At 39.3% G+C, this 11,875-nt stretch overlaps 3 protein-coding genes across 8 annotated transcripts in view; all 3 read right to left on the bottom strand.

Moving 5' to 3' along the window:
- Positions 1-11,875, bottom strand: part of LOC135240821 (collagen alpha-3(VI) chain-like) — a 65,784-nt gene that overhangs the window by 34,351 nt on the left and 19,558 nt on the right. The window lies entirely within an intron of this gene.
- On the bottom strand, positions 543-2,314 carry LOC135240824 (collagen alpha-3(VI) chain-like). The gene is made up of 2 exons (XM_064310793.1): positions 1,738-2,314; positions 543-1,195 (listed from the first exon to the last, which is right to left on the bottom strand). Exons 1-2 carry the CDS (start codon positions 2,222-2,224, stop codon positions 567-569), a joined length of 1,116 nt encoding a protein of 371 aa, XP_064166863.1. The 5' UTR covers positions 2,225-2,314; the 3' UTR covers positions 543-566.
- On the bottom strand, positions 4,030-11,868 carry LOC135240823 (collagen alpha-3(VI) chain). Of its 2 annotated transcripts, none has more exons than XM_064310790.1 (5): positions 11,141-11,868; positions 8,188-8,787; positions 7,263-7,862; positions 5,145-5,729; positions 4,030-4,869 (listed from the first exon to the last, which is right to left on the bottom strand). In XM_064310790.1, exons 1-5 carry the CDS (start codon positions 11,673-11,675, stop codon positions 4,256-4,258), a joined length of 2,934 nt encoding a protein of 977 aa, XP_064166860.1. In that variant the 5' UTR covers positions 11,676-11,868; the 3' UTR covers positions 4,030-4,255. The 2 variants fall into 2 exon arrangements, with proteins under 2 accessions (XP_064166860.1, XP_064166861.1); XM_064310791.1 differs by having other exon boundaries at positions 9,682-11,273.

Here is an 11,875-nt window from a genome sequence, read left to right as displayed (position 1 = left end):
TCCAGGCGTCTGCTCCCAGCAGATGCGTAAACATTGTCCTTAACAAACTGGAGAGCTGCCCCAGTGTTGAGGGCCTTCCTCCTTTGTTCTGAGTTTCTTATGCTATCGTGACATCGCCCTTTGTTGAGTGTGTGTTCAATAGAAATGACCTCTGGATCTCTGCTGTACTGACCACAGAACTCTGTCTTTGTTCTCCTCCACATTCAGTTTCTCCACTACCCTTTGACAAGTCTCGCTTGCTGGGAATCCTTTCTAGTGCCATCAGAGCCATCCATAGGACCAACATCCTTTCTGGCCTCGTCACGACTAGAAAATTAAGTTAAGACAAATGTCGTCAATATAAACATAAGGATACTACATGCTATTGCATGCTCAGTATTTCTCAGAAACCAGAGAGCACTGATGAATCTTACTCTTTGAATCGACAAGTTACGTGCTCAAAAAACATATCACTCAATATCGAATGCATTACCATCTAAAATTTACATCTGGGAAAATTTAAAATCTATTTCATGATTATCATATTTGAAAACAATGGCAATTAATCAAGTAATGAAATTAAATAATTACAGTATGGCACATGAAAGAACTGACATACCTATAACGGTAGGAGCTTCAGTTGTCATACGGACCACTACCGTGTCCACGGAAGTAAAAAGCTGCTCTTGGACACTGGGAAGGTCAGTGAATTCTGACACTGAAAGAGCATGACTAGGATCATGGGATATCTTCTGCAACTCTCTACTGTCAGAGCCTCTTGTCCCAATTGCAAAGGTCAAAACTCCAAGCTCTTTCAGTGCAGACGCTGGCGAATCGACATTATCGTAGGACCTTCCGCCACTCAGCAAAATCAGTAGCTGAGGAACACCTTCCAGGCGTCTGCTCCCAGCAGATGCGGTAAACACATTGTCCTTAACAAACTGGAGAGCTGCCCCAGTGTTGAGGGGCCTTCCTCCTTTGTGTCTGAGGTTTCTTATGCTATCGGTGACATCGCCCTTTGTTGAGTGTGTGTTCAGATAGAAATGAGCCTCTGGATCTCTGCTGTACTGGACCACAGAAACTCTGTCTTTGTTCTCCTCCACATTCAGTTTCTCCACTACCCTTTGAACAAAGTCTCGCATTGCTGGGAATCCGTTTCTAGTGCCATCAGAGCCATCCAATAGGAACACAACATCCTTTCTGGCCTTGTCACCGACTATGAAAAAGTTGAATACAGAAGCCGTCAATTTAAGAAATTAGCATGCCATTGCATGCGCTGTTTTTTCCTCAGAATCCAGTATTTACTTTCAGAAAATGTTAAGTAAGTTTTACTTTTTATTTTCAGATAGAAGTCATTATTCTACTTCAATGCCCTTCTTAAACACATTTCATTTTCGGGCTCAAATACTAAAATTATATTTTACTGACCAGGGGCGACATAGCTCAGGAGGTAAGACCGATTGTCTGGCAGTCGGAGGGTTGCCGGTTCAAACCCCGCCCTGGGCATGTCGAAGTGTCCTTGAGCAAGACACCTAACCCCTAACCCCTAACTGCTCTGGCGAATGAGAGGCATCAATTGTAAAGCGCTTTGGATAAAAGCGCTATATAAATGCAGTCCATCCATTTACTGACTAATATCATCAGATTCGACTGACTGAAGTCATATTCAACAGAAATGTTGAATATTTTCAGAAATAAATTTATTACTCTACCAATATAGCCAAAATAACAATTTGTCACTGGAAAGAATTGACATACCTATAACGGTCGGTGCTTCTGTTGTGATATGCACCACTACTGTCTCTATTGAGGAGAGTAGTTGTTCGTGGATATTTGGAAGTTCAGTGAATGCTGACACCGAAAGAGCACGCCAAGGATCATGGGTTATCTTCTCCAACTCTCTACTGTCAGAGCCTCTTGCACCAATTGCGAAGGTGAAAACTCCAAGCTCTTTAAGTGCAGAAGCTGGTGAAATAATATTATCTCTGGACCTCCCACCACTCAGCAAAATCAGCAGCTGAGGAACACCCTCCAGACGTCTGCTCCCAGAAGAAGAAATTAACACATTGTCCTTAACAAACTGGAGCGCTGCCCCAGTGTTCAGGGGTCTTCCCCCTTTGTGTCTTAGACTTCTTATAGAATTTAACACATCTTCCTTCTTTGAAAATGAGTTTAGGTAAAAATTTGCCACTGGCACATTACTGAATTGAATAACAGCAACTCTATCTTTGTTTTCCTCCACCATGAGATTTTCAACAATTCTACTGACAAAGTTGCGCACTGATGCAAATCCATTTCTACTATTGTCAGAGCCATCCAGCAAGAAAATAATGTCTTTTTTTGCAGTGTCTTTTTCATCTGCAAAACATATTGAACATATAATGAATATAACATACTGATTTTCTTTTTCATAAATAAAGCATATAGCATACCATGAGAAATAGACAATGACACAAGTCTTGAATAACAACAACTATTCCGTTAAAAATATTCTTGCATTATTGATTTAACTGTATGGTAAGAATAGCCAACCAGGATGACAGGAACTGACACTTAGCATACTATGACTTTTATGTTTTAAATATCCTAAATAATTCATTATCCCAGGGATTTCATACATTTAATTCACAAAATAAAGACATTTTAATGTTGCACCAGCATGACTTATTTTCCTACTATCATTAAATGCTCATATAATTGCAAGTGTACTTTACTATTATAGTTTTCCTTACCCACAATTTTTGATTCTTCTTTTGTTTTCACTTGAGCTAGTCCAGCAACTAAGTTTTGCCTGAGGTTTGAAAGATTCTGGAAATCCGGAATAGAATAAGCATAACTGGGATAGGATGCAATTGCCTGTAGCTCAAATGGATCTGTTGCTCTTGATCCAATAGTGAATATGACAACTCCAAACCTTTTTAGAGCGCTTGCTGGGCCTCTGGGGGAATCCCGTGATCTGCCAGAAGCCACTAAAACTAAAATCTGGTTGGCACCATCAAGGCGTCGGCTTCCTGCCGTGGCAGTCAAGACTCTGTCCTTTATAAACTGAAGAGCTGTGCCAATATACTGTGGTCTTCCTCCCTTTGGTTTGAGGTTCCTTATTGCATTCAATACACTCTCTGTGGTAGTATGAGTGTTCAGGTAGAAATCAACTGCTGGGGTATTGCTGAACTGGACGATCGAAACTTGATCTTTCTGTAGGTCCACGTCAAATTTTTCTACTATGCTGATGACAAACTCGCGTATTGCTGTGAATCGACTACTAGCATCATCAGATCCATCCAAAAGGAATACAATGTCCCTTTTCACATTGGGATCTTGAACTAGAGTGAATAAGGGGGAAAAATCAGCAAGGTGCATCCATGAGAGTTTTCTAAAGAAAAGGTCCATTAAAGTATGAATAGATTTAAGTCCTGACTGAGCCCCAATCCCGAGTACATGCATGTGTCACGTTAAATATAATTGCACTGCAGTAACTTTAACTCACCTCTGCCTGTTATGGTTGCCTGCTTGTGAGAAGTAACTGATAACAGCAATGGCTGTATAAGAGAGGAGATGTAAGAAATAGAACTAACAGAAAATGCATAACTTGGGTCATGCACAATTGTCTGCATCTCTGCTTTCTCAGCATTGTTGACTCCAATACCAAAACACACAACTCCAGTTTCTTTCAGTGCAGTTGCTGGACCTCTGATTTCATCGTGGGACCTTCCGCCACTCAGCAAAATCAGTAGCTGAGGAACACCTTCCAGGCGTCTGCTCCCAGCAGAAGCAGTGAAAATATTGTCCTTAACAAACTGAAGTGCTGCCCCAGTGTTGAGGGGTCTTCCTCCTTTGTGTCTTAAAAGTCTAATTCCATTCATGACATCACTTTTTGCTGCATGAGTGTTTAGATAAAAACCAGTAGTGGGGCGATCACTGTACTGCACCACTGCAACTCGAACTTGGTTTTGCTCGATGTTGAGATTTTCCACTAATCTACCAATGAAATCACGAATTTCCAGGAAACCATCCCTCATTTCATCAGATCCATCAAGTAGAAACACAACATCCATCTTTCCAGAATCTGAGTCAAATATGAAACATATGACATTTAAATTCAGAAACTAATAAAAATTAATTGGAAAAGACAAGCCATGTTTTCTATTCAGTACCAGCATGCAACCTTAACCATAGGTCAATACAAAGCAATTTGAATGTCAGTTATTTCAATTATCTTGTTTTCCAAAAGGAAAAGTTTATACAAAAAGTTACTCAATCTTAAAATATTACATTTTTAAACAACCACATTCTTACCAGAGAAGTCAGTCATTTCAGGGAGTATTTCCTGAGCACCACTCATGGCAGATATAATTTTATCTTGGACACTTTCAAGATTTTCAAAATCGGAAACAGAAAAAGTATGAGAAGGTGTGAAAGATATAGTCTGCAACTCCAAAGTATCTGCATTCTTTGTTCCAATTCCAAATGTTTTGATTTCACTGTTTTTCAGAGCTTGGGCAGGACCTCTAATGTCATCGCTAGACCGACCTCCACTGAAAACAACTAAAATCTGACGAACAGGTTCCGGACGTCTGCTCCCAGTAGAAGTATTAAAGACATTGTTTTTAACAAACTGGAGAGCTGCCCCAGTGTTGAGCGGTCTTCCTCCTTTGTGCCTGATGGATTTTACTGAATTTAACACATCAGCTTTGGTTGAGTAAGAATTGAGATAGAAATTGGCGGTGGCCTCTTTGCTATACTGGACCAGGGCAACCTGATCTCTGTTGTCTTCCATGCTGAGTTTCTCCACTAGTCTTTGAATAAAGCGACGCACTCCTTCAAAGCCATTTCTTGTATCATCAGATCCATCAAGAAGGAACACAATATCTCGTTTTATAGATTTGGATTCTGAAATACGATGAAGAAAGTATAAGTGCATCCACTGGAAAAACCATTCAGCATTGGGTTAAAGCTTAGTCACATTATAGCCAGCAGTTTGTTTAAAACAAAAGAACCTCAGTATGTTAATGAGACTTTGAATATTTCAATCCCCAAACAGAGAATCCACAAATAGTCTAGATAGACAATTCATACATTTTACAATGACTGATGAAAACCTAAATTTCAGTTATTAGTAAATGCAGTTAGATTGTTACTTATACAGCAGAAAATATTATTCTTACCGAAATCTTTCAATCTTATTGCTGATTTACGATGAGATACCTCTTTAACCAAAGCAAAAAACTGCTCTTGCATAGTGGGGAGATCCTTAAAATCAGTAATAGATAGAGCATATTTTGGATCATGGGACAGTGTTTGTATCTCAAGAGTGTCAGCATTTGCAGTACCAATGCTGAATGGAACAACTCCAGATTCCTTTAAAGCTGTTGCTGGACCTCTAATGTCATCTCTTGATCTTTTACCACTCAAAACAATTAAAATCTGAGGAACTCCTTCCAAACCTCTGCTCCCAGCAGAAGCAGTGAACACGTTGTCCTTAACAAACTGGAGAGCTGCCCCAGTGTTGAGGGGTCTTCCTCCTTTGTGTCTCAGGCCACGTACAGCATCAAGAATGTCTTCTTTTGTAGAGAATGTGTTTAGATAGAAGTTAGCTTCAGGATTATTACTGTACTGGACCACAGAAAATCTGTTCTCCACATCAAATTTTTCCACAGTTCTTTGGACAAAGTTGAGAATTACAGGGAATTGGGTTCTTGAGTCATCCGAGCCATCAAGTAAAAACACAATGTCTCTTTTCCCATCATCTGCTGCAAGCATAAACATTTACAACAAGTATTTGTCAATGCATTTGATTTTGTTATGTGACTGTCATCATATTCAAATAAATATAATCATGACTCTCCTCGTTCAATGTTCAGTATTCTCACTTAGGTAGTGTCATGGTAAACATACTTTGCAGTATTAGAGGTCGACACCTCTAGGCTAGAAATAATGTCCAAGTCCACCTAAGCCCAACATCTGTATAGCCCGAGCCAAACTAGCCAAATTTTAAGCTCAAACCCGATAGAATCCAATTACTGAAATAACAACCCAGCAACACCATACAGCAGATAATGTAGTGCTTACCGCAGGAAAGCTGCTAGTGAAGGTGTTTACGCTCACAGAACAGGGGGAGCAACACTTCTGCCGGCTGTTAACAATGATTGACAATAATGGCACAAAGCCAAAGCTTCTAGTGTTTGTATTGTACCCTTATGCTCAACTAGAAAATTAAAACAGCCATATTCGATATTTTGCACTTAAACAATGTTGAAACAATGATTTAAAACAACGGTGACATTGCACCCCAGAATATTGACAGGCTTTGGTTTAGACTTTGAATGGATGTACAGAAGTTGGCGTACTTTGGTAGAAAGTCGTTTTCGATGAATCCATGCACAGCAAGGTCTGGATGTTCATGAGTAGCTGCGCCATTATATTTGGAAAGAGACATTGCTGTTTAGTTTTTCGAATACAAAATATTTTGGGTGAATTGCCTCTTTAAGTTAGTCGCTACTCTACTGTCAAATACAGCTGTTATAATTTGCTAGTTGAGCATAATGGTATACAGCAGAAACTTAAAACTTTATGCAAGTGTTGTCAATTGTTGTTAACAGCTGGCAGAAATGTGGCTACGATACTGTTTGTGAACTTCCGGGTTGGCAGTGGGCCGTAACCAATCTGATCTGACGTCACAGATCTAAAAATAGGCCCAATACAGGCCCAGTCATAGCATGTCTTTGGGCCCCATCGGGTTTGGGTCAGGATGCAGAGCTCTATTCCTTTGTATTAAATTAAAATTCATAGGAAGCAAACGTATGAGTGGATGTTTGAAAGTGGTATAATGCAGCATTTAGAAAAACTTATATAAAGCAAAATTGAATTCATGTTTCCACAAATGCAGCACACTGAATGGCTGGCAAACTACTTTGTAGTGCAGTTGTTAATATTTAATTTCCCTTGTCAGAACTTGAAGATACAAACTGTTGTATCGTTGTGCCATTGTTCTTCATTTAGTACAATCTCTTTGATCATTGCTTTCTGGTGCACAGCTATCATTCCATTTGATCTCCACTTGGGGTTCAAATCAAATACAAAACACTGTTTTCCCTTTCTTTCATACAATTATACACAACAAAATAATGCCATTAAAAAAAGATGTAAATGTAATGTACCAGAAGGATCTTCTATCAATAACAGTTTTATTGACATCAGCTATTATTTAGAAAAAACCAACTTCAATCTTTCAATGATTAATTGTCAGATGTATGCTCTTAGATGCAAATGTTTTTTGTCCTTACCTATCACTGATGGCAAATCAGTGGAGGTGAGTTTTGTGACTTTTGTTATTGCTGAAACAACTTGCTGTTGGACACTTGGAAGATCATAGAAATTTGGAATTGAAAAAGAGTAGCTGGGCTTGTGAGAAATCATTTGAAGCTCAAGAGTGTCTGCTTTTTTCACACCAACCACCAATAGAATGACTCCAAACTCCTTTAACATTGTAACAGCACCGTGGACATCATCACTGGACCTTCCTCCCGTCAGCAGAATCAGTAGCTGAGGAACACCTTCCAGACGTCTGCTCCCAGCAGAAGCAGTAAGCACATTGTCCTTAACAAACTGGAGAGCTGCCCCAGTGTTGAGGGGCCTTCCTCCTTTGTGTCTCAGGTTTCTTATGCTATTGGTGACATCGCCCTTTGTTGAGTATGTGTTCAGATAGAAATGAGCCTCTGGGTCTCTACTGAACTGGACCACAGACACTCTGTCTTTGTCTTCCTCTAAGAAAAGTTTTTCCACTACATTTTGAACAAAGTCTCGTATTGACTGAAATCCATTCTGAGTTTCATCAGAACCATCCAGTAAAAACACAATATCCCTTTGTGTTGTGTCTGTTTTGACTAGAGAGTACAGTATAGATTAGTCAGGTCAAATGCTCTTTAGATATTGTATAGAATTTTCCAAGCATGTAAGAAACTCATATACTAAAATGGATGTGCAGGTGCAAATGTTATGTACATACGTTGTGGCGTGTAACTCAGACATTTACTACAGTAATGATGTAAATAAAAGATCAGTGAACTCACATTTCATGTAGGTCAAAAGTACAGTAATGCATGCTTTTACAGAATACCCCAGTTCAGTTTTCAAGTCAAATATTATAGAAAGTGATGCAAATACATTTCAAATTTGGAAATCTTGTTACCACCAAACATTCGTTCTTACCTACAACAGTTGTTGGTTGTGGTCTCGGCAGACGAGGCACACTTTTAACAAACGATAAGAGATGCTGATCAACACTCTGAAGATCATCAAATCCAGGGACAGACAAGGCATAGCTGGGAGTGTGTGCGATCACCTGTAGCTCAATTATATCTGCATCTCTTGTCCCAATAGTGAGTGGCACAATGCCATCCTCCTTCAGAGCTGATGCAGGGATGCTAACCACATCGTGAGACCTCCCGCCACTCAGCAAAATCAGTAGCTGAGGAACACCTTCCAGGCGTCTGCTCCCAGCAGAAGCGGTAAACACGTTGTCCTTAACAAACTGGAGAGCTGCCCCAGTGTTGAGGGGCCTTCCTCCTTTGTGTTTCAGGTTTCTTATACTATTGATGACATCTCCCTTTGTTGAGTGTGTGTTCAGATAGAAATGAGCCTCTGGATCTCTGCTGTACTGGACCACAGAAACTCTGTCTTTGTTCTCCTCCACATTCAGTTTCTCCACTACTCTTTGAACAAAGTCTCGCATTGCTGGGAATCCATTTCTAGTACCATCAGACCCATCCAGCAGAAACACAATGTCTCTCATTGCTGCATCTAGTTCAACTAAAACACAACAAACAACCTATTCAATTATAACAAAGATCATGGAAAAATTACATAAGCAGGAATCATTTAGTGTATAACCCATAAACTATAATAATGAAATAATTCATTTACTCTGCATATACAATCACTGTTCCTAGGAGGGGGAAAAAATCATGGAATTGATCTAGCTTATATCACATAACACCATTCAACGTTCATGATGTTAGTCTTAATTAAATTATATTTTGCAAGACATGCAAGAGAAAATCAGACAAATCAGTTATGGAAAATGAAACAGGAGAGAATAATAATGTTAAATACAGTGTTCAATAAAACTGATGTTATTTCAGGTTCTATGGGAAACTGTATAATACAGTGTAATTGGAAATATTTTCCTTGTCCAGTGATTAAAAGGAGCAGGAAAGAGAGGAAATAAATAAGACCAGTCTTCTACCGGATCAGAAGTGTTTATATTGAGAGCAGCCAGGCAATGATATGAAAATCATTGGCTCAAGGTAGAGCAAAGTGCAATGAAGGATTCTGCCGCTCACAAGCAGACAGTTTTCCGGACAGTTTATCCGAAAGGCAACTTGTGAAGTTCTCAGGGGGAGAACATGGAAAGGGAAGTGCGTCAGATGTAAACAAAATGATAAACCTGCATATCCACATTTTGTTTACTTGATCAAGACTGTGGATATAGACAAGATACCCACATAAAAGCATAAAAGCTGGTCTCTAGAGAGCGTAGATTGTTTGAAATTGATGAAACTGATCAATTGCTTCTTTTCTTCCAATGATAAAGCAGTTTCATAAGTATTCAAACCAGTGGAGATCAATAGTTGAAAGGAAAAATGATAAGATAATAAAATGTGTATTGCTGTTCACGGACTGCAAAATTATGGTTTTTCTTACCAACTATAGTTGGAGGCTCAACTTCCATTTTTGATTTGATAAAGGAAAGGATTTCTGGTTGAATGGACATGAGTTCACCAAAGGCAGGCAGATTGAAAAGAAACCTGGAAGTGTAGGAAATACTCTGGAGCTCATTTTCTTCTGCATTTTTCAACCCAATGCCAAAAGATAGGACTCCAAGGCCTTTCAGATCCACAGCAGGACCCGTGACGTCATCACTTGACCCTCCGGTCGTCAATACAAATAAAATCTGAGGAACACCTTGCAGATGTCTGCTCCCAGCAGAAGCAGTAAAGACATTGTCCCTAACAAACTGGAGCGCTGCCCCAGTGTTACGGGGTCTTCCTCCTTTGTGTCTTAGGCTTCTCACTGCATACACAACATCCTTCTTGGTTTTATGAGTCATTAAGTAAAAGTAAGCTGAAGCATCATGGCTGTACTGTACAACGGCAACTCGAACATTGTCCCCATCAATGTCAAGGTCTTCAGCCATCCTTCGAATGAATTCTCGGATAGCAGGCAATCCATTCCTGGAGTCATCAGAACCATCAAGCAGAAACACAACATCCCTTTTGATGTCTCCTGTATCAACTAGGATTTATGAAGAAAAAGAAAACAGAAAATGGTAGTAGAGATCATTAATCAGGACAATATAATGCAAGAAGGACTTAAAACTATACCTATACAAAAGATTAAGAAAAAAGATGGAATGCCAAAGTGGAATCTCCCATTGCAATGCCCATGTTCATATTTCTACTCTACTCCTTATTACAAAGCATTTCTCTACATTGCACAGAAACATGGAAAATGCTTTATGCTTTATTCAAATAGTACAGAAATCAATTACTGAAATCATGTGTTAAATAACAGCTGGCAGAAAGACCCTTTATTTTTCATTTCAAAATGTCTGAAACATTTTTCAGTCATGTAATTATAGGTGCAGAAAAGATGGAAAGTTGCAGAAAAGATTAACTGTATTTGAAAAGCAGGCATTACATCTGTATGAAAAAGAACTCCAAGAGCTTTGTCAGCATCTCATCTTTTCAGAAGAAAAGACACTAATTTTAAAGAGGAAATAAGACAAACAAGAATGGTGGTGTATCAGAAAGAAGATCTGTATGGAGAACATAGTCATGGTTTCCTGAGGAGGAAACATCCATGGCAGGATAGCAGCCAACATGAAATAAAGAATTGAATGGGCATATGTTCGTAAATTGTGAAATAATAGCACAGAATATATATGGTTTCAGTATTCTTTACTTGGAATTATGTGTGGAGTATGTAAGGATTTGAAGTTTATAGATCCAATGCAATCAACAGATACAACTAAAAGGTAGAATGGTTTTGCTAGCTTACCGTTGGACTAAACTTTAATTTCAACATCATTCTCAAAATTGACAGGTACATTATATTTCTTTTTCCACTACCCAATGTTTAAAACCCATGCTCATGTTCTTACCTACTACTCTTGGAATTCCTGGGCTTTCAGTTTCATCTGTATCTTTTGAAAAGCTCTTAATTGTGGCAACAATCTGGTTTTGTATTGAGGACAGGTCGGAAAACCCTGAAACCTGGTAGGTAAATCTGGGTTTGAAGGAAATCATTTCAAGCTCTTGCCAATCAGCACTGCCCACTCCAATGCTAAACGGCATAACTTCAAGGTCTTTAAGAGCTAATGCTGGCCCCCGAACCTCATCCCTAGATTTTCCACTAGTCAAAAATATCAGTATCTGAGGAACACCTTCCAGTCGTCTGCTCCCAGAAGAAGCAGTAAAGATGTTGTGCCTAACATACTGGAGAGCTGCCCCAGTGTTGAGGGTTCTCCCTCCTTTGTGCCTCAAGTTTCTTACGGTCTCAAGGGTTTCTTCCATTGTCGAGTACGTGTTCAGATAGAAATGAGCCTCTGGATCTCTGCTGTACTGGACCACAGAGACTCTGTCTTTGTTCTGTCCCACATTCAATTTCTCCACTACTCTTTGAACAAAGTCTTGCATTGCTGGGAATCCATTTTTAGTGCCATCAGACCCATCCAGCAAAAAAACAATGTCTTTTCTTACATCCTCCACATGAACTGAGGCAAAATTGAATAGAGGACATTTAAAGGTGAAAACAGTGCTTTGTCAACCCAGCAGCAACAAACATTGCAAAACAAAATTTTGTAAAACAGACCATCTCGCAGCACTCAGAATAAAAT

This window comes from Anguilla rostrata, chromosome 15 (assembly GCF_018555375.3).
Source record: "Anguilla rostrata isolate EN2019 chromosome 15, ASM1855537v3, whole genome shotgun sequence".
Classification (NCBI taxonomy): Eukaryota; Metazoa; Chordata; class Actinopteri; order Anguilliformes; family Anguillidae; genus Anguilla; species Anguilla rostrata.
Note: the sequence above shows the minus strand (reverse complement) of the source record. Positions and strands in the feature narration are given on the sequence as shown.

Excerpts from the sequence above, each read along its gene's own strand:
- LOC135240824 (XM_064310793.1), bottom strand. The coding sequence starts at position 2,224 with ATGGTGGAGGAAAACAAAGATAGAGTTGCTGTTATTCAATTCAGTAAT. Across the intron at positions 1,196-1,737 it reads AGAAGCACCGACCGTTATAG|TCGGTGACAAGGCCAGAAAG; the intron begins GTATGTCAATTC and ends ACTTTTTCATAG.
- LOC135240823 (XM_064310790.1), bottom strand. The coding sequence starts at position 11,675 with ATGCAAGACTTTGTTCAAAGAGTAGTGGAGAAATTGAATGTGGGACAG. Across the intron at positions 8,788-11,140 it reads AGGAATTCCAAGAGTAGTAG|TTGAACTAGATGCAGCAATG; the intron begins GTAAGAACATGA and ends GTTGTGTTTTAG. Across the intron at positions 7,863-8,187 it reads ACAACCAACAACTGTTGTAG|TCAAAACAGACACAACACAA; the intron begins GTAAGAACGAAT and ends TGTACTCTCTAG.